Source organism: Limanda limanda, chromosome 4 (assembly GCF_963576545.1).
Source record: "Limanda limanda chromosome 4, fLimLim1.1, whole genome shotgun sequence".
In the NCBI taxonomy this organism is placed as follows: Eukaryota; Metazoa; Chordata; class Actinopteri; order Pleuronectiformes; family Pleuronectidae; genus Limanda; species Limanda limanda.
In genome coordinates, this window is record NC_083639.1 from 22,465,042 (window position 1) to 22,491,724 (window position 26,683).

Below are 26,683 nucleotides of genomic sequence, written 5' to 3' on the forward strand. Positions count from 1 at the left end.
TTATGTATTTAGTTCTCAGACACAAGCTGCTCCCTGCAGGTTCCTCTCTTTGTGCAACAACAACTGTGGTCTTAAAATATCTACAGGATATTACCATAGCTGCAGTTACTGGTGTGATGTCTGAAACCAACGTCACTGTCAAATTCACAGAAGGGGCTTCTTGTTTTAATAGTTTAATAAAAAGAAAAATCAAGGACATTGTATAAAAGTGGAAAAGATAACAAACCCAGCTCTGTGGTCAAAATGACGACATAAACGTGTGAGATGTGAGGGTTACACATGAAGTTTCCACAAAGAGAAGTCGGACTAAAGTTCAGTGCATCACTCACAAGGTGTTTCCATTCACTTACCCACTCAAATTCGACTTAAAACAGTCAGGTCCCCATACAGACACAGAAACAGGTATTTCTTGTTCTAATCATTATTCACCTTCCTGTCGGCCTTCAAGTCACAGGGAAAAGCATCAGCAGGTAATGTACATTCTGATTCTTATGGAGTTTTTTTCCTCTCTTAACTCACGAGTGCGGTCTTACAGTTTGAGAGCACTGATTTCACATTTAGCTTTTGTAATGCTTTCACTCTAAACCCTGCACTTGCACTCAAATATACCCTGTTTGTGCTTAGATTTCCTGCGCTCCAGCTTCAGCTCTTCTCACGCTCACCTTGCTTCTGTGTGCTCAAACTTCTCAGATTTCTCCTCTGCTCTGTGATTTTTCATGCATCGAAATTTCACAACCAATGGAATACTGGGTGTAGTGGAGATGAGTGAAATTGTCTCACCCTCATTATGGCAGTGTTAGCTTTACGTCATTGAGAGTCCTGTACAGGTAGTAACTTTAAGCAAGTTAATGCACTCACGCCTTCCAGAGCTTTATCACAATACTGGCTTCTCATCAGTGTGCTTGAAGAAAAATTACCAGTCCAGCATATCCGTGGTCAGCGAGGAGTTGCAAAATCAAGAAGCTTACGTTTGTATAATATGGGAAAACTGCTGCTGCCAACTACGAAATCAAAAGAGATGCTGCCCTGTTTCTATCCCTCTGTATTTCATGGGAACAGCACCAACGAACATCAATTGTCATAACTACACCTGGTCTTCTACTGGATGGGTATTTTGACAGGCAGGTTGGACAAAAAAAGGATAATCAATAATCAAAGCAGAAAAATTATCTGGGAGCAGACGCTCCATATGCTGCAGAAACATGAGCATGAGGAGAAGAGCTGAAGCCGGAGTGCATGAAGTCGAAACACAAGCAAGGTATATTTGAGTGCTACTGAGTGGTTTTGAGTGAGAGCAATACAAAATGTCATTGATAAGACCTGCTGTCAAAATGAAAGGGCCACGCTCTTTGATAAAAATAGGAAATATACCAATAGATTCTTAAAAATGATATTCCAAAGTCTATATGGATTCATCAAATCAAGTGGGTGCGCTATTTTTAGTGTAGAGCTCATGAAAACATGTTTTATAAAGATCTGTCCCCAAAACTCCACTGCACAGTTTCAAATGAAATCAAAATGTAAGATGACACAGATCAACAGAAAGTTTGTTATGAGTTCAGCAGAAGAGTCCAACATTCTGATCGGGTCTCTGTTCGGGTGGGAGTATGAAATGGGGAGGAACATCAGTAAAGTGGAAACACGGGAGTCTCAGTCTGTGGTGGTGCGGCGGTACCAGAAACGAGCCCTGAAGTCATCGCTGCAGGTCATGAAGCCGGGGTTGGTGGGCGAGTGGACGATACAGCGCACGATGTTGTTGTGTCCCAGAGCCAGCAGGTTTTTCCTCTCAGCCGTGCGTGAGTCCCAGCAGCACAGGCTGATGGTGCGCTCGTCAGGCAGCAACACGTAGTCCTCCGTGTGGTTGAACACGCCCTGCGTGCGATGCATCTGACGTCCGCTCAAACCTGCACCTGTAACAGCAGAAGGAAAGACAACACGTCACCTCACCACTACAAGGAGGGGTTTTCTTTTTAGTACAGCTGAATGATCATGATAGAGCTTCTCTAAAATAGCAGTGATGGTTTTCTGAGATGGTATCTGACAACACGGCCTCTGGTAAGAGGTGGTGGGGGTAAAAATCGATTCTGTTCAGTATCATGATATTTTGCACCCGCGATTATATCGATACTGTAGCACAAAGTATTTTTTTATTTTTAATACTTTATTTACAATTATATATGTAACAGCCCCTGGCTGGCAAAGCATGACGAGGAGAGTTTCAGAGTTTAAAAGATACCTAGTGTGTCTGAGGAAAGGATGTTCTCCACTGCAGGAGATATAGTAACGGCCCAGAGGAGCACTTTAACATCTGAGCATGTTGACCAACTCCTTTTTCTGAACAAAAATGCCAATATTCCCAAATGAATTTAACATTTTGGGTCATGACCTTGCAGCCAACTGGACTGGACTCTAGTAGTACACATTTGTTTATTTTTCTCAATTGATTGAAGCTCTAGGTTACTCTTATTTATATGATTATTCTGAGGTTTATGTTACTCTATTATGTCTGCTTGATGTTACTGTATTGTATTTAAATAATTGTAAGTTATGTGCTGGGAGCTCAGTGTTCATGTGAGAGGTCTCCTATTCAGAAAATAATGACAGAGGTCCTGTGTCCTGAATGTTCAAGGACAAAGTTTTTGCACTACCCTCTTAGTTTTTGCACTTCAGTTAATGTGTAGAAGACAACGTTGTTCACAGAATTAAATGTGACATTTGAAGTGAGTTGAGCAGTCTTATTTTCCTAATTTTTTGTAATACCTTTGAATAATATGGGGGACATGAATCGCAATATATCGCAGAATCGCAATACTTGCAGTATCGCAATATATCGCAGAATCGCAATACTATTGAATCGTCACATTTTTGCCAATTCCCACCCCTACAGGTAAGAGGTGAGAGCATTCATTCGTCAGTCTTCCACAACTCAGGTGCTGACTGCAGGTCCAGGAGGAAAACCTCCATCATCAAATCAGTAACTTCATCCATCATCTGTCACCTGACATTGATAGCATTAAGGGATTCCCTTAAGCCCTGCATAGTTCCATCTTAAATGGTTTTGAGTAAAACCGCAACTTTACTACCCTCCCTATTTCCCTTATACTTTCTATTTATGTTTTACATGATTAACTTTTGAGTGTCTCTATAGTTATAATTGAGTGGAACACCACACATTTTGAGTACAAGAGAGAAAAGTCGATTCATTACTACGCAATGACTGGATAACTGCTTCTCAGAGTTTAACAGTCTGTTATCTTTTGGTATATTACCAGTAGGCACAGGACAGCTGAGGTCAGGTACTTTAACCCAAACCCACAGCAACCAAATTAGCTGCGGCTTCTAGAGGAAACATGAGTATTTTGTTCCATTACTTAAATGCTGCTATGTCATACATCATGGCATCAATAGCATCTCAGTAAAAAGTTCCTACAGGAAATAACACATGCAGTGTAATAAAACCTGTGGTAACTCTAAAATGCACCACATCCGCACTGCTAGGTTCTCACAAAAACTGAAATACTGAAGCTAATAATAATAATTATTATTACTATTATTATTAATTACTTCTCCATATTAAGCTTTTCTGATCTGTTTGTTTGATTCTTCTACAGACTGATGTTTAAGAATATGTTATAAGTGGCAGGTGATGCTACTAAATAGAAACACTTCTTCACTAACTGGCTAGGGGGCACTGCTTTCTACCTTTGTCTACACAGGTTGATGAACATCCACAGCATCAACCCTGGATGTCAGTTTGGTGAGAACGGGTCAGTATAAAAGGAAACTGATAATAAAAATGGGGTTCGGCAAAGGTTTTGAGATCGAAAGGTCAGCTTATGAGTTGCATTATGTTGAACAATTCTTTACTAACATGTTATGAACAGGCTTATATATTTTGAGGTTTTCAGACACTGTTTTCTGTGCCACAGGTGGAATAGCTGAGCTCTGTGCTGCCAATACTACTGTCTGCAGACACGAGACACAGCAGATTCTGTTCCCTTTAAATGGTTTTTGACTTCAGTTGCATTTTTCAAAGTCTCCTCAATTGTTTTTATTGTCTCAACATTATACATTTACCATTTGTGTGTGTGTGTGTGTGTTTATTTATACACATTATCCATTTTTACAGTTACTCACAATGTTAGTTTTCAGATATAAGGGATCTCCACTATACATCTGTTTTTGTGGTTCTTTTAGTGCAATGATGATTTTCCTGCATGGGACTAATACTTTATTTTCATCATTTTGTTTTAAAACTACAAGATAGTGTTTTTCTTGTTAAAGGCAGGAGCAGTGAGCCCATGTATGGATAGCATTGGGAGCAGGGATAATATATTCGGACTTTTCCAAGCTACCTTTTTTAAATACCCTGTTGATTGGTATCATATCATAGCTCCTTTTCTATAATACAGTAACTGATCTATTTATAATTTGCATCTTCCAGTTGCTCTGTGAAAAAAAAGGATGATTCTTCATCCCATTTATCTGCCCAAAAAGTTACTCTGTCTGCCCATAAAAGTAATACTTTTGTTGTGACAGTTCAATTTTCTCTATATTCTGTATTCAGTTTTTGACTGAAAAGATTTGAAAATATTTGTCTAAATAATTTTCGCAAAATGAAGTAGCTTTAAATGAAAAAGTATTAAAGAAGTATTAAATTGAAGTTTAACTGAACATTAAACTGAGCCATACCGAATCATATCAAACCAGCCATGAATCACTCACTAATAAAAAAGGAACTGTTTACTTCATGAATCTTAACACATATTCATTGAATCATCGTGCACTAAATATACCTGTCTCCTTGCACTGTGTACCCTGTACAACACTTCACTCCATATACACTTACTTCACATCATATGTGATATGTGTTAATATAAACCATATTGATATTATATATCATTTTATACAATAATATTGTCTTTTGCACACTCTGTCTACATATTCGTACACTCATAGTATATTATATTACCTATTGTATAGTCAAATACTTATATTCATACCTCTACTATATATCATATATTATATCATACTCTCTGTATATTCTTTGTATATATAAGTCTATATACACATTTTTATACATGTGTACATGTTATAATTATAATAATTATTATTATTATATTACTATTATTATTATTATATATACTGTTGCTGACATTATTAGTATATACTGCTATTATATTGGTATAATTACTATCGTATATAAATATATATTATGTTATATTATATACTATATATACTGTTCTATTTTTATATACTGTCTAACAATAACATTACCATCATATCATCAGTACTATTACCATCATCTTGCCACTGCACCTTATCTACCTATTTATCTTGTGTTTCTGTTTTTTATTCTTTCTACCTCAATATTTTTTATTTTATTCTATTGTATTGTATTTTATTGTATTCAAATATACCGGCTGCTATGACAACTTAATTTCCCTTCGGGGATGAATAAAGTAATCCATCTATCTATCTATCTATCTATCTAGATGCCATCCATCACTCTGTCAAAAAAAGAGAGTGAGGGTTGAGACAGTAACATTGTTAAACTGAAGTCGTCTTTACCTGTGTACTTGACCAGCGTCCGGCCTGCAGAGATCTCCCACAGCTTCACCACGGAGTCTTTGCCACTGGACAGGATGTATTTGGAATTCTTGGAGAAGACGGCGGAGCAAACCTCCGCGCCATCGTGGGCCTTGTCGAAGGTGGTCACGCAGCGGTTGGAGACACCGTCCCAGAGCTTGATGCTGCCATCCTTGCTGCAGGAGACGTAGGTGTTGGCCGAGGGGTTGTAGCTGACACCGCTGATGGTGTCTGTGTGCTGGTCCAGCGGGTTACAGGACACAAAGCACTGGAAGGTGTTGACATCATAGAGGCGGAGGGTGGGGTGCTGCGTTCCCACCAGCAGGAAGTCACCCGATGGGTGGAAGGAGATTGAGCGCAACATTTCTGCTTCCTATAGCGAGACAGATTGGGGACAGGATTAGATTTGAACATGATTTAAGCTAAATAAATAGTTTTAGATTACCAGTTAAAACATTTAAATGTTCTCAAATTCAGCCCTGCAATGAAGCATCTTCATATCATTCTTATTAGAGCAGTTCTGACCTGTATATATTTAAACGCTCTTTTTGCTGAGGGCTTGGAGTAGTCAAACAGTTTGAGGGTGTAATCTCTTGAGCCGGAAGCCAGAATCTGTTCACTCGGATGGAAGGCGAGACAGGTGACTTCATCAACGTGGTCGTACAGTGTCCGAATCACGGGGTGATTCTCCATGTTTTGCTGAGCTGTCTCATTCATCATCACCTGACATAGAAAGAAACAAAGGGAATAGTGAGTTTGAGCTCAGGACACTGCACCCAGACACCCCCAGTACAACCCGCCTCACCTCAATGGGCATGGCACTCTTGGCCAGCATGCGCTCGGTATCCAGGATCTTGATGGAGGCGTCAGCAGAGCCTGTGGCAATCAGCTGGCCATCGCGGCTGTAGGTGGCGACCCGGCAGGGACCCTTATGAGATGTTACATAGCAGGTCTCATACTCTGATGCCTCTGGAGACATTGACTGCATGTCAGCATCGAATTCCATATCGATACCCACTCCAGGTGCCACCGTATCCGAGCGCCCGATGGCATACTGAACCGCACTGTCGTCATTCTCCATCCCTGAAAGAGTTTGCAACAGCACTTAGGGTAGGGGCGGGCAATATGGCCCAAAATGTATCAAGATAGCAATGATCAAATTACTCATAATTCATTATTAGGAATGGTGTGACCACAACGGACATTTAACAAGATGTGCATTCGAGTTCAGCGTCGGCGGCCTTACTCTACTGCTGCACTTAAAGTCATCTGCAGTGTTTCCCATTAATTACCTAGACTGTGCCAGTCCACTTCTCAGGCAAGTTATGTAATCTGTATGTGTCTGAACACATTGCAACACGATTACAGTGACTTCCATGCCAACACTTATGATAAATGTGAAGTTAGGGCAAGATTTGACATAGTTATAGAGAAACCCAGCAGTTCCCGCAAACACAAATCCCTTATTAAGAGGAAGAAACCTCTGGCAGAAGTGGTTGGGGGGAATGGAGCGAATGGGGAAGAGAGGAGAAGTGAGTGAAAAAAAGGGGAGAGATGAGGGAGGGAGACAGGAGAGGGAGAAAAGGGGCAGTTGTGTAACCATCATGATAAAGCTCTGTCAGACTGGTTGTTACAATGAAAATAGAAGTTTATACATGTAATGAATGATGCTATTAATGATAGACTGCTTTCCAGTAAAAGCCTATGATGTCTTGCTGTGAATGAACTTGCTATGGCAGTGTTTACTGTTGTTGTGTAGTCGCCCAGCCTTGATCCAAATATGAAATGATTTTTTCTTCCCATTTCAATTGTATTTGTTTAGTGTCAAATCACAACATGCAATATTTGATTGCACTTTACGTAGTTAGGTCAAGATTTGACATAATTATAGAAAAACCCAACAGATCCCACAACGAGCAAACACTTTGGCGACTGCGAGGAGAAAGAAGTCCCTTATTAAGAGGAAGAAACCTCTGGCAGAAGAGGTTAGGGGCAACAGAGTGAATGGGGAAGGGAGGAGAAGTGAGTGAAAAAAAAGGGGAGAGAAGAGGGAGAGAGACAGGAGAGGGAGACAAGGGGAAGTTGTGTAACCATCATGATAAAGCTCTGTCAGACTGGTTGTTACAATGAAAATAGAGGTTTATACATGTAATGAATGGTGCTATTAATGATACACTGCTTTCCAGTAAAAGCCTCTGGTGTCTTGCTGTGAATGAACTTGCTATGGCAGTGTTTACTGTTGTTGTGTAGTCGCCCAGCCCTAAGATTAAGATTAAGATACATTTATTTGTCCCAAACACATGCACACTCATGCAAGGAGGGAAATTTAACCTCTGCTTTTAACCCATCTGGTGCAGGACACACAGAGCAGTGGGCAGCCATGTACGGCGCCCGGGGAGCAGATGTTGGGGGAGTAAGGTGCCTTGCTCAGGGGCACTAGACAGGGTAGGGAGAATCCTCTTGGATTTTTGGACAGATCAATCCAGGTTCGTCTTTTGTTGTTTCTCCCTGGAGTTGAACCAGAGACGAACCAGAGACCTTTTCTGCCCATAGTCCAAGTTTCTAACACTAGTCCACCGCCTCTCCTTTTTTTGCACCGTTCCCAGCGGCACTGCAATGCTAGGTCGATGCGTGGAGAGAAGGGAGCAAGCTCCACATTTCTGCTCCTCTTGCCAAAAATCTGCTTAATATGTAGTCCTCATATAGAGGACATATCAGATATTAAACTGATAAGAACAGATACTACACAATGATCTTAGCCAAAAGGCAGAGAAGCGATGACAATAGATGTTTATACATCTAATGATGCTATTAATGATACACTGCTTTCCAGTAAAAGCCTCTGATGTATTGCTGTGAATGAACTTGCTATGGCAGTGTTTCCTGTTGTTGCCTAGTCGCCCAGCCTGGACCCTGTGGCCCCCAGCTGCCTCCGCCCCTGGAGAGCCCCCTCACCTGTCTTCGCCAGCTGCATCAGCTGCTCGGAGGGCGACACGATGGCCGGGGGCTTCACCTCGTTGATGAGACTGTTGGCGATGCTGGTGTAGCCATCGTAGAGGAGCTGGCTGATGATGAGCTTGTACAGGTGCTGCCGGTCCTTCAGAGTCGGCTTGGGTCGATACATGTTGGGTCACCGGGACCAGGACAACACAACTCAGCTGCTGCGAGAAGACACAAGACACAAATCAGCTTCTGCATGTGTTTCAGTGCTGATTCGCTATCAGCGTTAGCTACAGTTAGCTGCTACAATATCAAGCATAAGCTCCTAACACACCCCCGCTAGCTACTTAGCTCTGACTGTACATCGAATGAATGGAACTTTTACTTAGCAGCGATGCTAACAGCGCTAGCTCTGTTGCTACAGTTGAGACGGAGTTAACACAGCGTAAGTTAGACGCAGGTGGAACCCGGAAGTCACGCAGTGTGCTCACTCTGCACAAACAACACAATGAGCTTATTTCCCCGCAGAGGAGGAACGTTATTCTTATGTATTCACAATGAAAGCATGAAACATATCTACCTCTGTGCTAGGATTCAATGGCGCTCCTGGACTCAACCAAAACGTGCGTCCCGCTGTACGTAACGTGCGTCTGACGTCACCACGCTGTTAGCGGAAGCTCCCTCGTAGTGAACAGGGTAATTCGCTTTGATATTTCAACATATTTCCAGATTACTCTTGAATATCGTGAAAAATATCTAAAATAAGAAAGATATGTCTAAAATAATATAAAGGTGCTGGTGATCATGAGGTTAAACTTAAATAGGCCTTAATTGTTTGTGTGATATTGTATGATTATCATTTGTGACATATTCTGCATTACTTTGTCATCTTCCCTCTTCAGTTGTAGTCCAAGTTAATTGTTATTGATCACCGTTACTTTAACGTTCTCTCAACATATCAGCTACATGTCTGTACATTTAAGTCATGAACGTTATATATTGATGTACATTTGGTTCTGAGATGCAGTTCAATTATAAACTGCATTTTAATTTTTTTTGTCAATTCTTAAGCACTGAAAATCAACCGTTTTCGTAATTTTTTCACAGATTTTTCTAGATTTGTTTGAGGTTTTTAAATAAAACCAACATGGAAAACCAAATGTTAAAACTTCCTTAGGCACCTGGGCCGCGGATAACTTTCTAGTCAGAATGGTGGTCCCTGGGACAAAACCAGTTGAAAACCCATGTTCTAGGTGATAAACTAGATTCATATTTATTATTAAACGTTCTAGATGTTAATATAAGTGTGCAATGATAAAAAATAATATTATGTATATTTAATACTTTATAATGTTAAGCATATTTGAATATTTGCACTACTGCACAAATTGAACATTCATCTGTAAAGATATATATTTAGATGTATATATTTTATTTTCTATTTTAAATGTTTGATATTCTATTTCATTGTTATTCTATTTTATTCTTTTTTTTATTCTATTTTATACTATTTCTATTTTTATTTTATTTTTTGGGTTGAAATTACTGAGCATTGCTTAAAGAGAGTGTGTGACCCAAGCATTTCATTGACAGTGACTACTTCATGTTATCTCTGTGCATTTGACAATAAAAATCTTGAATCTTGAAGAAAATGGAAAACGTATCTGAGAGGAAAGAAATGGCAAAAAACACTGTCACATGAAACATTATCAGTTTTGTCGTCTTTGGGAGAAAATATGTTTTCTCTAGGATAGAGAAAGAAATGCCTGATGCTGCATGTTATAAATGCAGAACACAATTATCTTGGTTAACAAGATCTTTCAATTTGAGTTTGTAAAACTTGAATTTTTAATGAAACAAAGGAAAATATCTTCTTTCTTTCTTTCCTAGTGAATGCAAAACCTATTGCCTAAATAAAAGCCTATAATTAGTGCAAGTAAAAATCTGTAAGAAATATTCAATAGGTGATTCATGGTTAAATCAGGCTGATATTTTTCAAACAAAAAGCTAAATACGTTTTGTCTCTGGGTATTAAACTGAGAGGTTTGGCTGCTTCACAATGAATAAAAAAAGAGGGACATAACTGTGAGTGAGTCAGGTGTTGAATGATACATAATTTATGTTTATAAAATGAATGTGAGTAACGCTTATTCTACCCCTGTAATGGCGGCCAGTACTAATGACCCAGCAGAGGGTGCACATGTACAGCATCTCAAAGACATGAAGAGGAAAACACACTCAGCTTCTGCTCAGGTTTTAATCTCTGCTCTGTCAAAGTTATAGAACTCTCAGCTTGAAGTTGTCAACTGTAAAATACCCTTAACCAAGCGACACTCTAACATTAACAGATAAGAATGTTAAACGGGAAAAATAAATAATAATATTATTTATGGTTCTTTACGCTGATGGGTAAATGCACAGTGTTTGGCAGCAGGTAGCTGTGATGAGATTAGTATTGATGTTGAAGGCAAAAGTGGGGCAAGAAACCGCTGTTCTTTAACCATTTAAAAGGTAAAAGGGAACTTGTTAATGATTATAGGCCTCCAGTGATTCAACACCCACCCACACACTCAGTTGTCACTTCCTGAAATGTGGCCAAAAAGAGACGGAAATGAAGTGTTATATATTCAGATGGATAACGGTAGCTCAGCCTGCTTTGGAGATGAGCCTGCTCAAATAATACATATATCATTTTCCATCCAACATGCAAAAATACTCATCCAGACTCTAATAAAGTAAGCTGGGTATTTCCCTTGGGCTGTTTCAGTCCTGTGACATACGTTGAATTACTTGGTCCATCGCAGTGTGAAGAGGCATTGAACTTCATAGTCCTCAGAGAATGATGAAATAAGCATTTTACTTAGCATTGTATTAAGACATGTGACCACTGATCTCCAAATGTGTAGCGTGTCTGACGATCAATCAGCTGTACCCAAATGGATAAATATCCAAATAATGTTTTGTCATAACAACATTGCTGACTGTTTCAGTGAAGACATTTGTGCAAACTGGCATTAAATAGACACATACTTCAATTTGCAAATATTCAATCCGACTCTGCCTTAACAAATGTGAGTAAGCCTGAAACTGTGCGTCCCTTCTGCAGGAGTGCAGCTATGTAAAGACAGAAAACTTGTATGGTAGGAGGTGTCTCGTTACCATGTCAACACTAACCATGCTCTCAGCAGATCAGCCTGCAGTTGCCTTGGAGACCAGCAAGAGTCTGTTGCAGGGAAAAGATATAAAAACTATTTGTTGTCTTTCAGCAGATGTCATCTGAGAATTGAACAGCCGATCCCACACGATGACATATTGTTCAAAAATGACTGTAGAGCTATGAAACATCACTTACATCATGTGGTGTCGAGGGTAGGATTATGTTGCTTTATTCATTTGATTAGGAAAAACAAAACACAAATAAGAGTTAAAGCAGCTTTATTAACTATATATGTTATGATCCATTGCAACATTCAAATGTTTGCTTGAAGCAACAAAACCACTAAAATCATTAAAATCTGCAGTTTCATGTAACTCTGTGGAGCAGTTGAGGGACTTTACCTATTTGTCTTTTATAGGCTGAAAGCCATAGTCTCACCATACACTATAGAATTAAGAGAAAAGAAAAATATTATGTTAAAGACATTTATCTCAGGAGCAGATGGAGACTAAAAGAAAAGTGATTATTGGTCTGATATACAACTTCATATGAAAGCTTATTCCGTATCTGCTGGGAATCTAAAGTTGATAACGCAAGGTGTTAGCAAACAATTTCCATTTCATGAAATAAGGTTAAATCTGTATTGTGTGTGCATGATCAAGATATGTATCATATCAAATATGAAATATCTTATCAATATCAAAAGGTGTAACTACGCTCACAATGTGTATTATAGGAATCATCCTGTAACAGGCCTTTTGAGGCCCCATGCAATATGTGAGAAACCCCTGGACAACTGTCTCAGGTTTTTGTGATCTTATAATATACTGTCTAACAATAACATTACCATCATATCATCAGTACTATTAACATCATCTTGCCACTGCACTTTATCTGCCTATTTTATTTTATTTTATCTTGTGCTTCTGTTTTTTATTCTTTCTACCTCAATAATTTTTATTTTATTCTATTGTATTGTATTTTATTGTATTCAAATATACCGGCTGCTATGACAACTTAATTTCCCTTCGGGGATGAATAAAGTACTCTATCTATCTATCTATCTATCTATCTATCTATCTATCTATCTATCTATCTATCTATCTATCTATCTATCTAATATGCAGCTTTCCAGACACAGAATGATGCCCTAACTATGGTGGTGCTGTCATTACACAGGCTATTTGGACAAATGTGTGTGTAAAAAGAATGTGTATGTCTTGCCATAAATAATATAAATGATCTATACGAATAGAATCAGAATCAAACTATAAAGATGAAGGTTTTATCTTATGGTCAATAATACATCGCACTGTACTGTTCAAGAGAAACTGATCATATGTTTTGTTTATTGGCTGAATGTATACTGTGTACGAAATCAATAGTTTTTCTCATCAAATCCAGCAGCAGTAAATGCAGCCAAATTGTGAAAAGAAATGAGACATTATAATTTCAAAATTAGCTACTGTATGAGTGTAAGCATGTGCAGTGTGAACTGGTGTACACCTGCTGAATGCAATGGGGGCTGTGGTTGGAGCTTGGAAATTCATCCCAGCCACTCACAGTTCTCGATCTCTGCACGAGAGAGTGAGAGCTTTGCACATGCAGCCAAGCGGCCACATCAACATTGGCTTTGCTGCGCCCTTCTCTATGTGGGTGTATGAAATACAGTGTGTGGGAGGATGTAGGTGGATGGGGGAGCGAGTATTTAAGTGAGCCAGAAGACAGGTACTGGCTCAAACTGTTGATGGTAAAGTCAGTAATTCATCCAACGTGACTGTTGAAGGTAAGCCTGCCTCTGTCACTGCACTTCCTCAAACAAAAGCCACTTTAACTTCTGCACAGCACTGTGTGTGTGTGTGTGTGTGTGTGTGTGTGTGTGTGTGTGTGTGTGTGTGTGTGTGTGTGTGTGTCTTCAATCCTTTCATCTGTGCTCAGGGCCTCTGGTCTCTTCCACTCCTCCAGATCACTCTGTGTTTTCAACTTGTCCTCCGGAAGTCTTTGTCTCACAGCCACCACCCCCCCCTCAGCCACCCAGCCAGCCCTTCTCCTTCCCTCACTCTCCTCCTCTTTGCCTCAGCACTTTCATAGTGCATCTTTTCTCTCATTTGCATTTGTTCAGCTTCCTTGTGACAGTTCATGTCAAAAGAGCTGTGTGAGAATATCAGATGGGAGAGAGCCGCACGGCCTGGATGACGGAACAGATTAAACCCAGCAGGTACTCTGAAGATGGGGCTGCTCAGGTACAAGACTGGATAAGCTGGATTATTGTAACTGATTCAAGTCAAAAGCAAGACGGTAAGTGATTTTAATATCTATCTAAACATCTGCCCTTGACTTTCGTCCTAGTTACAGCATGTTCTGGTTTCTTGTAATGTTAATCATAACAACAATTTGTGATGGCAACAGATTGTTTCCTCTTTTCAAAGGCACCCTTTAAAAAGTCAGAGCAACTAGGGGAAATGAGTTGAATAGAGTAGATAAAATAAAACAAGACACAGATTTTAATTGGAGTTAGTGCTGCAAGAAATCGGAGAATCTTAAATGTCTTATTTTTTGTCAACATTTTGATGCTTGTCAATTTTCCATTGTACAAGAAGCAGATGTATTCCAGTGCAGTTTAAATTCTTTTTGAACCTATTTAATACAAGACTCACCGTTTTGAAGTGCTTGTAGGTGAAAAGGTCCCTGGCGTCCCAGCATGTAAACCAATATGACATATTTACATAGCTATAAGGAAGTGAAAGCACATTACAGAAAGAGGGCAGATCTGCAGAGTAAATAATGTTAAAAAAAAAAATTGAAACGATCTGACACAGTGCTTCTCGTTTTCATCGAGAACTGAACTTGAATAGGAGCAAACTTTCCTGGGTATAACAGCACCACAAACACTGTCTAACGTGGGCGTGCTCATGCTGTACAGCTCACAAAGACTATGCTCCGTGCCATCGTGACTTTGTGGGTGAATTATGCAAATTCATCATACATGTAGACGCAGCATCACAGCAAGAGAAAATGAAATTTGCTCACCCTGAGATAAGGTTGTTCATGTAGTTTGGCTTCACGCTTTGATTCTGCATAAATATGACGATCTGTCACAAGACAAAGCTGCTAAATGCTACGGTGAATCAAGGGTTGTGCCATGTAATTGCTGCAGACTGGTGACAGAGGCAGGAGCTAATGTCAGCAGACACGTTTCATTTGGAAAGATAAAGCCTCTGATATGAGTATCTGATCTCCCTCCCTCAGCCCTCTCCTGGTGTGAGTCACTCTCCTACATCACCCCCTGCTTCTCTCCTCACATTTCTCTCCATGTTTTTGTCTCATCTATCTCCACTGCCTGCGTACAAAACCTATCCTCAGAGTTGTGTCTCTACACCACCTGCTCTTCAAATGAAACAGCAGAGATTCAATTGATTCTACTTGTCTCTTTGCTTGGTAGCCCTGGGTATTGTTACTCATCGCACCATTATGACTCAGATCTAGATGTGTTTTTGTTTACGTGCTGTTATGGAAAAATTCATCTCCCTGGATTTTATCAGCATGCAAAAACCAGACTGGATTAATTCCTTAATTGGCCATCTGTCCTAAACGTACATATCAATAATCATGAATTGCTTTGGCACATTCATTATCTGTTTCAATGGTACAATAAGAAAATATTCTTCAGGAAATACGTCTAATTTCTCCTTATAAAATTAAAGCCAAACATCCTTGCTCAGATACACAGATCTACCAGTTGTAAGCAAAGCTGAGGTCTAATGAAAACTCTTATCTTACAGGTAATTAGAGACCTGGCACTGGTACATCACGACAGCAGCAGTGTTACCATGGAGACTGGCAAGCCAGTATGTGCTCCAGTGCACATCAGCTCAGCTGCAGCGCAGACAGAGAAAAGGATGGATGTCCAGGCCCCGCTGACGGCTGTTTACATCCACACAGTGCCTGCTCTACCAGCGCAGCCTTTACGGGAACCGGCCACGCTCCATCTGGCCATGCCGCCGCTCTACTCCAAGGAGAACCTTCGCTTTCTGACACTCCACATTGCCGGTGGGCTGCATTCTTCGCCAGGGCTGAGTCCGGCAGCTGCTGCTCCTACAGCCAGACCCAAATCAGCAGGGAAGCATGTGTGTCCTCACTGCGGACGGGACTGTATGAAGCCCAGTGTGCTGGAGAAACATCTCCGCTGCCACACAGGGGAGCGGCCCTACCCCTGCACCACCTGCGGAGTTTCTTTTAAGACTCAGAGCAACCTCTACAAGCATAAGCGTACTCAGGCACATGCCCGCCTCTCATCCGAGTCAGAGCAGAGCAGCCTGGGCAGCCTAGACAGCATGTCCAGCTCAAGAGAGACTCATTCCTCCAGTGTTTCTCTGGATGAGCACAGTGAGGAGACGGGCAGCATGGAGAAGGATGCCACACTACCTGCTGCTGAGATTACCTGTCCAGCCAATACTACAGAGGTCTTCTCTGTAACGACACTGGGCTCCGTCTGTGAGCAGAGAGCCTTGGCCCCTGCAAGTCATAAAACAGATTCAAATGAAAGTGCAAAGGTAAGAAAAGTAGAGGAGAACCTGAGAGTGGAAAAAGAACAATCTCCTTCGACTGTTGGTCGACATCTTCCGCTTCAGAGACAAAAGGCCACTGTGTTCTCCAAGCAGTGGGAGAGGTCAGTATCCAGAGGGAAATCACAGAACCACGAGAGCACAGACTCAGGTTTCAGCGAGAGCAGTGACCACTACCCGAGCCCTGGGAGTGTTTTACACGGCCACAGTCTGGATTCTCTTACTGAATCTAATAAAGAGCATCTTGAGGAAACAAAAAACACACACACGTCTTCAGAACCAGACCGAGGTGCAAGGGAGCAGGAGCAGAAGACACTGGAGGAGCGCATATCTAAGCTGATATCGGAGAATACAGCTGTTGTGGAGGACAAACAGCTGGAGAATGTAAGGCCTCGGAAGACTGGTCTTTCAAAGCAGGGTAGCATCGACCTTCCTTTGCCATACACGTACAAGGACTCCTTTCACTTTGACATGAAGATCAGTAGGACTCCCAATGTTGGGTTGCAAAGAAACAGGAAGCCTGGACTGTACTGCTCTGTGCCCACTCAGCAGTCAACCACCGTGGAGCACGGCCCCTTGACCCGGAGCAACTCCCTCCCCTTCAGCGTCACGCTCCTGCAGCCTGAGGGGAGCAGCTCAGCCTCTTCCGATCAGAGCAATTATGAATCACTGGTTTGCAGGGGAAGCTCAGGCCAGATCAACCCAGCAGGTTTTGCCATAAAGCCTGTGAACCAACAGTCATCCACCCACCGGCCACTGGTCAGACAGACAGCCGTAGACTGCAACCACGCAACAGACGGTCTCTTTATGAATTCATCTGTGGAGGAGGCGAGCATGGGCAGTCTCAGCTGCGATGGGGACATTTGTGGAGAGCCAAGCAACAGAAAGTTCCGGAGGAAGAAAGCTCAGAAGTTTGCCTACGACAAGTGGTACATGTACGGGGGCGGGACATTTACGAAGCTCTACAACACAGAGAAAGATGGTGATAAGAGTGTTGTCAAAGGCAGGAAATGTGTCAACGCAGAGCACGAGGCACCACAAAAAAAGCTTTCATCAGCTCATAAGGAGACAGTCACAACAGGCTCAGCCATAAACATCCCAAGCAGTAGGGCAACAGTGTGCCATCCAGGCTTCCCTCCTGCCAAGACGTCCCTCAGCTCTACTGTGGATGTCAATGTAAGAACGACCCAGCTTTATTCACCGTGCAGCTCTGTCAAGACTCCAATCCGGAGAAACCTGTCTTTGTCAATACTGCCTTTACCCTCAGTTGGACCATTGGTTAGCCACCAAGCAGACAGCATGAGCAGCTCAGGGGCCGGGCCTCAAGAAAAACACACTGATTCCACCTCGGAGCTCTGTAGAGCCCATGTTCCCTCTGACAGGAAAAAGCAGAGAACGGACGATGAATCAATTTGCCAACTTGCGATGGAGACCGCCCAAAACACGCTGAGTTACCCCCCTCCCTCTGTGACCGGCAGTGCACTTCGGCAGGATGCACCCTTCAGTTATGTCAACCTCCAAAAAAAACAAAAACACACTCAACTCAAAGGAGCTCTCTTCACACCATGCATGATCAATGCAAATGCACAATCGGTTAGCACCCTGCCTCCCACTTCCCCCCCCTCAGCTGTCAAGACCAGCTTCCTGCCCATGTACCAGCTCAAGTTGCCTAACGCTGGGGAACATGATTCAAATACTTCACTGCATGTTGTGGATAAACCGACAGTAACCGGTGGCGGCACCTTCACCTCTCCTACACCCTCTTCTAAAACTGAGCAAACCTCACCTTCAGTCACAGCTCCTGAAATCAAATTAAGTGATCCTGTCACGTCAGTATTGATGCAAACTGGTGATTCCAAAAAGACGAATGCTCTTAATTCCACACAAGCCCAGCTTTTCTTGCCTTGCACAGCTGCAACATTTTGTCAAGCTGAAACATCAAGATTCAATGAGAATATGAGATCTAGTCTCCCTGTGGTGCACAGGCAATTTGCAGCAACCACAATAACCACAGCCTGCCTTCATGATTACCAGGAAGGATTATGCAGCACATTAATACAGCCATCGAAATCTGCACCTGTGCAGTTACCCTCACCTGTTGCACCTGTGGTTGCAAACTTCCCTGCTAAACCCTCCATAAGCACAGAAAACAATCAGGCATCTGCTACTTCCAGTACAACTATCTCACAGTGTCAGCTTAACTCTAACCTTCCTCTGTCACACTTACAGTTCTTGCCTGAATCAGACCAGTCGAACTTTGTAAATAGAGCATTTACTGACCCAAACACCCCAAAAGTACCATGTCACATTGTACCGTTTGACCAGGTACAACCAGCAGGTCAGAATGTGTTTCATGTTCACACAGCAGATCTCCAGATCTGCCTCCAGATCATATCCGACGAGCAGCTGGCTCTCATTGAACCGCAGATTGAGCGTGATGAGGATAGCAGCCTCTCACAGGGACGTGACATGGAAGCACAGGCCGCAGAAGTGATCCAGAATAAAGCTCAAAGCTCTGCAGCCACGGAAAGAAGCAATGAGGGAACGGACCATCGACTGCAGGGACATCAAAAGGAGTTGGACCAAAATGAATCTTTATCCACACTTAATGTGGAGAGAATAAAACCTCCACTGACTGCCCACATGACTGAACACAGAAATTCCAGACAGGTTACACTATCAGCTGAACCTAAGCCCCCTGAAGCTCCAGGCTTGACATTACACCCACACAAATGCAGTCATGTAAACACGGCCACGGAGACTCTGAGCTTTGCGAGTGATGTTATGTCAACTGCTGCTGTACGGTCAGGAAGAAACCAAACTTCAGAGGAGGAACGTGCCCTTTCTCTGAACTCCTTTCCTGAAGAGCAACCTTTCCTGGGCAGCAGGGTCAGTCAAGGTGGACTGGTCGTGCAAACACTCTCTGGTCTTTCTCCCAATTCAGTAAATCAGAATAGGAAAAGTGAACTACTGGTCAAACCTAAAAACCAAGGACCCTCATGTGAAGCAAGCAAAACCAAGTGTGAAGCCTCTGCACACAGAAGCAGCAGGTTAGAAAGTGGAGAAACACCCTGCTCTATGCATGTTGGGTTTGATAAGGCCAGTGCTGATGAACTCTCTGGGTCATTGTCTCCATCGTCTATCAATGATTTCAAAGCTCCAAGAAAGTTGAACCCACATGCATCCATCTGCTGCAGCAAACCTTCAGATCCTACAATATCAGAGACTGTGGGTCCATCTAAACATGAAAACACAGGCTGTGACGGGGTGGGACCTTCAGACAATTCTGTCACTTTACCGGAAAAGACTCTCTGTGATTCACAGGATGTAATCAGCTTAGCCCACTCACAAAAACTGTTTACTTCAGAGTCCTCTAACATTCACGTGGAAAGAACCAAAGACATCCCAGCTGTGCTCACAAGTATTCAGAGCCCTACTGCAGGTATATGTTACTATTTTAATCATTTAAATCATGTATATTGTTTAGGATCTGAAGGATACAAATGTAATTGTGTAATTGATTTGACACTGTATTAACACATTTTAGATTTAAATCTAAATAACACCAATGAGGGCGAAGGGGTTTAGCGTTAGGGAAGGCGATCCCACCTTAGATTAGATTCAACTTTATTGTCATTGCAAATAGTACAAGTACAACAAAATGCAGTTTTACATCTAAACAAAAAGTACAAAAAGAAGATTAAGGTGCTGATGAGGCAATATTAGCAGGTGAATTTTTGTCTATACATGTGTGTGTGTGTGTGTAGGTTGAGGAAAATTTTGGTTTCAGTGGGAATTGAATCCAGGTGGATTATTATATATAGTTCCACATAGTCCCTTAATTTTAAGAGAAGGCAGCTTATTTGTACACTTAAATGCAGTGTTGCTCTCACGGACAACTTTCCATCAGAGCAAGATTTCAAGACAGTAACCCAATTCCACCACAAGATGGTGGTAAATGATAACTGGTTTGTAAAGTGAAGCCCTCATCTTAACCTCCGAGTATCAAAGAATCACAGTCTAGGGTGTTTGTCAAAGAACTTAAATACTCAGGGTTAAAACATAGACAAAATATTTAAAAGGCATTTTACTTCAAACCTCACTTTGATGAAATAAAATAAGAAGTTTCAAAATCCCCCGTGGATTTTCCTCATTCTGATAACATGCAAGCTGCCTCCCAAGCCTTCACAGAGAAAGGTCCTAAAGCATTTGAAATTGTCATTTGATCCCCATCAGGGCACAAAACAGGAGTTCACTGAGCTGAGGATTACTGACAACAACAGAGATAAAAAGGTCATGTTGGGTAGCACAGGAAAAAAAGACTGCCACTTAAAGACATCCATCTTCTGCCTCCTGGCTAAACTGAAACAACAACCTAAGGCGCTGGCATGAGAGAGGGAGAATGTGTGTGGCCATATGTGGCCAAAATCCTTTCTAAATATTGTCAGAGATAACAGATCTCAATGTGTCTGTCCACTTAATTCAACCAACAACCGGGTATGAACAGTTTGTAGTTGTCCTTTAAAGAGTTATCACTCACACTGGAGATCAGACACACTCACCGTTAAGTAACATTTCCTGAATTATCGGATCAGCAGATTATCATTAGTTCTGCCAGATTAGTCTAAGTTTTGCTACTCGACCATGACAGCATTGTTGAAGTCACTTTTAGAAAAACCTTTAGAGAAAGTCCACTCTCCCCTGCTTTAGTTTTCAGGCAAATAAAAACTGACGTATAAGATGGTGGACTCACCATCCCAAAGATAACGACTGCTTTTTATTTGTTTTGAATCCCCTAGTGATTCTGGAGGGAGACAGCCTGGTGGGATGTGAAGTCCAGAAGGAGCCACAGAAATGGGGACATGGAGGTATACCTGGACAGTCAGACTGCACAGACTGGAGGCCAAAACTGAGCCAAGAGGCCAGAGAGACAACCTACCAAGGAATAGATGGGCAGAGTGATGGAGGAGTGATGAGGGAGGATAAGAACGGAATAACCAAAGCAGACATGGTCCCTGGACAGTTGACCAACACAGAGTCAAACTGCAGATACACAGCTTTACCAGACATGACAGAGTTAGAGGTGAGATTGAACTTTTTCATTGGTTGCATGTTTATTCGACATATCTGTTTATCTGGCTTTTTCAGTGTTAAAGTGTAACTGCACTTAAATTCTGTTGACTGCCTCTCTTCAAGCATATTAGGGAAATTAAGAGGAAGGTAGCAGTGCGTGCAAGAATGTGTGGCTATGTAAGCTGTGTCTTAATTCTGCATTTGAAGACCGATTGCGTCACAGCAGCCCGACTAGACTGTCCCATTTGGAAGGCTTCTTGAAATGCGGCCATCAAATGGTTCCCGGCCCAATTCTATCCCAAGATTCATTGCACTCCAGTAACAAACTTTTTTAAAGAGCTATTGGCTCTGACAAACAATGAGATGTCCACTGCTTCAGTATCACACTACAACTCAACAGAATAGATAACATTAAAACTCTCTCGCTGTGTCAAACTTCAGCTTGAGCTTGTGACGGCGATCCCAGAAAGCTGCAGTTGACCAGACTGTCTCATTTCGTTTCAGCCTTTGCAGTCTATGAAGACCATCTTCTTCGTGGGCCAGGTAGACAGTGTCCTCTGAAGGATGCAGTCCCTGAATTGAGACACAGTGGGCTGACTGACCACGGTCCGGTAATATGGACAGTCAGGACAGTCAAGTCCTATGAGAGAGTCGCTGTGTGAATACCTGGGTTGAGCTGAGCTAGTGGCTCTGCAAAGAGAGGCCTTCTGCTGTTTTGTTGTGTGTAAGATAGTGTTATAGCCCACTAATGCTCCTCATCATCTCTAAAAAAGACCAATAACCTCTGAATATAGTAATATAGAACAGTAATCTGTGGCCCCATGCCCTTAATGCCACTGCAGATATATATATATATATATACACAGTATTTAAATGACACAAGCTCTGTCAGTGGCACTAAATGGTATAAACTTCCTGTGTGCTATGGTCATTGTTTCAGTATTACAGCCTGCTGCTCGTTCAAACTTAATGAGTAATTGCTTGCCCATGTCAAAATTATACAATAATTCATCACAATGGATATAATAAATATGTAATTTATTTCCCTGTACAGGATCATGTCAGTCTGATAATAATTGTCTTTTTTTCCCTCAAAAACATTTGAATACATTTTCAGTCAACAGCATTGAAAAGAGTTTAACTGAAAGTTTTATTCCAGTTTTATTTTTTGATTCATAGCCTCTTTAAATGTTCTGTTTTTCTGGTTGGAAACATTGTTGGCAGAACTGCAGTGAAACCAGGCCAGAACCTACAGAAAGAAGAGAAAAAAGCATATGGTCAGATCTTGCGAGAGTGTGTTACCCAGACAGAAACACTTCTCAAACTGCCTGTGAAATGATAAATCAGTGTCAGAATGTTAAGCAGATTTTTGGCTTGTGAGAAATGGATTTAGTATTTACTATGCACATGTTGACGGGTGAATGACTCTGGACCTGCGGTGTGTCAGTGGTGAGACTTCTCTTTTCTGAGCTGTCTCTGTTAAAAACATTGCAACACATATCTGAATTCAACACTGTTTGCCCAGTACGTCTGTAAGTCAATCAATATGTTATTGTAAATGCAGATGCTTTGAGTCATAGGCAAGTGTCATGGGTTAAAGCCCTAGTGGTTCTGTCTCACAGCACCTGTCAGTGGGCTAATGGTAAGCTGTCATGACAAAAAGAAAGTCAGTCTGTTGGTAAGAGCTCCAGGAGGCCTACTCCTTCCTCCCTGAGGTAACTGAGACAAAACGCAGTGTTTACAGCGTCCATGGGGTTCAAAGGTTTCATTCAAGGACTGAAATAATTGTCCCCATGCAGATGAAAACAACTACAGCGCATGCAATCAGCATTCATGTACGTGTTGCACTCAAGGGTCCTGGGTAAAGGGGCTTGAAAATCTGACAGACAAACTGATGCTTTATCCATTGAATTCACAGCAGATTACACACTGTAAATCATAATGCTGGTCCCTGGAGATATGGATTTTTAAATATAGTCAGAGTGTAGAAACTTTAACACTGTTCTACTAATGAATACTTGTAGACTTGGAAATCCTCAATCCCCTCTTATCTGTCCTCATGAAAAAACAATTATTGCAATTATCATGACTTTTCAGAGGACTAGACTAACCACTGAGCCTTGGGATGTTACATCACTTTCGATAGTTTCAGAAAAACTTCACCTCATGTGACCTGTGATTAAGGAAATATTTTATACCGTAAAACATTGTACCATCATGGAGTTTTATAAGCATATACGCGTGCCTCCCTCCACATAGAGACACATGCTTTTTTTTCCATCCAAGAATAACCATTATTACAGCTTCCTTATTGACAAACGCTTTCCTCCTATCCTGGTCTGAAACGGCAATCTTCCAATTCAGAAAAAGTTTAAGCAATAATTCAAAATTCATTTACCTTTTTCTTTCAGTTACCTTTCATATAATATGAATATATATATATATACAGATAAAGTTTCAAATATCTCTTGTCTCATATATCTCTTATCTATATTATCTAAATGTTTGAAGTGTTAGTTGTTTCCTTAATAGCCATTTCCATTTTTTTCCCTTTCAGACTTCCTCTCTTAGCTGAAGTGATCTAGACACTAAGATCTGCAATCCTTTTCTTGTCATGTCTCAGAAATGAAATTCGTGTTTTGACAACCTGTCAATCATTTTGTGGATTCTGGACCATATCTACATCGATATTGACATGTTTGCTTTATCTACCACACTATAGGTCTTAGCTCAATCTTTGTGTTTCTATATGAGTTCCTCAATCACAACATAATTTTCTTGGCTTCCCCACAAGGGGTTATGATCTCTAAAATGACTCACCCAGTAAATCAATTGTCAAACTAAGTTTACACATATAATTGAAATTGAGGACACTTATTTTGCCCTGGGGAATCCAATTTCCAACTATTAAAGAGATGGCATAATGACACGACTGTGCCAATGGAGGGGTGGGGGAAGTGATTGAATCCACAAAACAGTTTTGAAGTTCCAGGTGTAAATGGCGTTGCAGTCAAATCTAACACAATTGCTTGTTGATTGCTTCCTCAAAAGTAAAAGTATTGGCTTTGGCTGCAACACTGTTTACCCCTGAAACTCCAAAAGTGTTGATTAGATAATGAGTGAATTTTCCTTTTTGAGTGGACTATCCCTTCAAGCATTCAAGACACAGTAGCACAGCTGCCACCTGCCAACCAGGTCTACCTCCGCACAGACATTAATATCCTGGTATGTCAAAATCAAAGCCTGGTTAAACCTGACAACTAATTTCCTAAATTCTTGTCCACTGGCAATAAGACTCCTTGCATTCCAATGAAGGATGCAATCATCATAATCATCAAAGAATTCACCCTGACTCGTATCCCAACTCCCCTCTCAATGGGGCTTGTCTTTGTTTGACTTGTTCTCATACATTCATGCAGTGACTAAGGGGCATAGTTCTTTAAATGGCAAGAACCTGACTGCTGCTTCAGACACAAATATCGGACTTTGATTTGTTTTATTTCCCTAGTACATGCAATACACCAACTAGAAAAGAAAAAAAGGTTTCCTTGTTGATTACTACTATTTTTTGATTAGCGTCAGCAGATGGAGGCTACTAAGACACCTAGGATCCAGTCATTAGGCATCCTTTCAAAATCAAAGGAGTTACTGGACCCCCTCACCTGTTTGGTGGAGTTCTGCATAGGAGGTGTATTGCTGTCTCTGGCCTCCTTCTTCTTTTGCCTGACAAACTCACAAACCCGTATGATATCCTCCACCTTTACAATGTTTTAGAGTTAACAATTCACAGAAGAAGCATGAAAGTAAGATTAATTTGCCGTGGGAAGGGTCCCATGGTTGATAGTCTTGCATGCGCTTTGCACAGTATCCCCTGCCAGACATATATAGCCACACGTCCATTACTTTTGCACTTAAAACAACAGAGTGGTGATCTTTGAATACCCTTGCTGACAGTACATTTCCATCAATAGTATACAAAACCAGGAAATATCAATGTAAATAATAAACTGCAGAATCGTGCTTCATGGTTTAGCACCACAGGGTTTCACAATGCACACAGTTAATAACTTCAAGATTTATATCAAAATACTAAAAAGCCCCTGTAGACAAATCGACAATATTATAAGATCCCCAGTAAAATGGATTTTTTTAAATATATTGATTGTTTGATTGAAACTTTCCACAAATCATTATCACACTAACATATTGATTTGAAGATCATGTTGGAGCAGATTTCAGAGAAAATTGTATGAAATTTACCAAGAAAAACCATTGCAAGATTTGTTTTGTTTTGTTGTGAAACACGCAGCATCTTTAATACATGATCCCTACGATGAGTCAGACCACACAAGAAATTATATTTCATTAGCCAGATGTAAAATAAAAAAAGGGTTTTCCCCAGAAAAGTGAGACTGCTGGACAAATCATCCCTTCAGACACTAAGTCATTCAACTAAAGCTTTTAGCAGATATAATTTAGTGTAATAATTTATAGGTTAGTTGCAATATGTTAAAGTTAAAAGTTGAAGGAAGGGAAACTTAAAAGTAGATTACGGGATATAGGTTACTCTCCAAGAAGGGCAGGAGCCCCCTCAAACAGATGTTGCAAGAAAACAAGGATTAACAGTTTTGTTTATGTTGGTGAAAAAGAACAGATATAAGCAGCAATGTCTTTGAGCAACATGTTATTTATTTAATGTATGAAAATATATCAAATTTAAAAAACATGTGTCTGAGTGGAAAGGTTTCCTCCCTTGGAAACCACTTAGGGACAGACTTCATACATCTGTGATAGCCGCACCGTCTCGTGTAAGATGGAGGTTGTTTCCAATCCACCAGCTTATCAGAATGTAACAAATATCATAACTGCCTTGTGCAAGGAAGAATGTTGCTTGCTTTTGGCAGATTTGTTTGGAAAAGTGGTGGGATTGAACTCAGAACCTTAAGACCCTGATATTGAACCTCTTCCAAGAGAAAATTGCTATTTTCTTGAGGGGAAATTTGACCCAACAATAATTGTAAGGCTTTTGGCCCAATATTTTTTTTTCAATATTCTGTGGTGAGAGTGGAGTATAAATATGTATTGCTAGCGGACTAACTGTAAAAATCTTTAGGGTGAAGAAAAGGGAAGGCAACAAATGAGTCACCCTGCCCTGTTAACTGTAATAATGGCAGTGAATTAGGCTTAGAAGTATAAATTGTGAGAGAGAAAGGGCTTGTAGCTATACATCTTTACATATAACCAACACTTGTTAAGTCAATACCACGACATTGTGAGCAGTTTTTTTCTGAAAAAAAATCAGAGCTCCACACTGTAGGTGTCGACATGAAACACTGACAAAGCCTCTCAGCGGCTGTAG

At 41.0% G+C, this 26,683-nt stretch overlaps 1 protein-coding gene and 1 non-coding gene across 2 annotated transcripts; both read right to left on the reverse strand.

Annotated features, from left to right (window-relative positions):
- Positions 1 to 163: 163 nt before the first annotated feature.
- On the reverse strand, positions 164 to 9,146 carry cstf1 (cleavage stimulation factor, 3' pre-RNA, subunit 1). Its single transcript, XM_061070542.1, has 6 exons — positions 9,110 to 9,146; positions 8,545 to 8,750; positions 6,395 to 6,672; positions 6,115 to 6,312; positions 5,572 to 5,962; positions 164 to 1,910 (listed from the first exon to the last, which is right to left on the reverse strand). Exons 2-6 carry the CDS (start codon positions 8,711 to 8,713, stop codon positions 1,651 to 1,653), a joined length of 1,296 nt encoding a protein of 431 aa, XP_060926525.1. The 5' UTR covers positions 8,714 to 8,750; positions 9,110 to 9,146; the 3' UTR covers positions 164 to 1,650.
- LOC133000732 (U2 spliceosomal RNA) lies at positions 8,176 to 8,368 on the reverse strand. The gene has a single exon (XR_009678216.1). It is a non-coding gene; the product is annotated as a U2 spliceosomal RNA (small nuclear RNA).
- Positions 9,147 to 26,683: the final 17,537 nt, after the last annotated feature.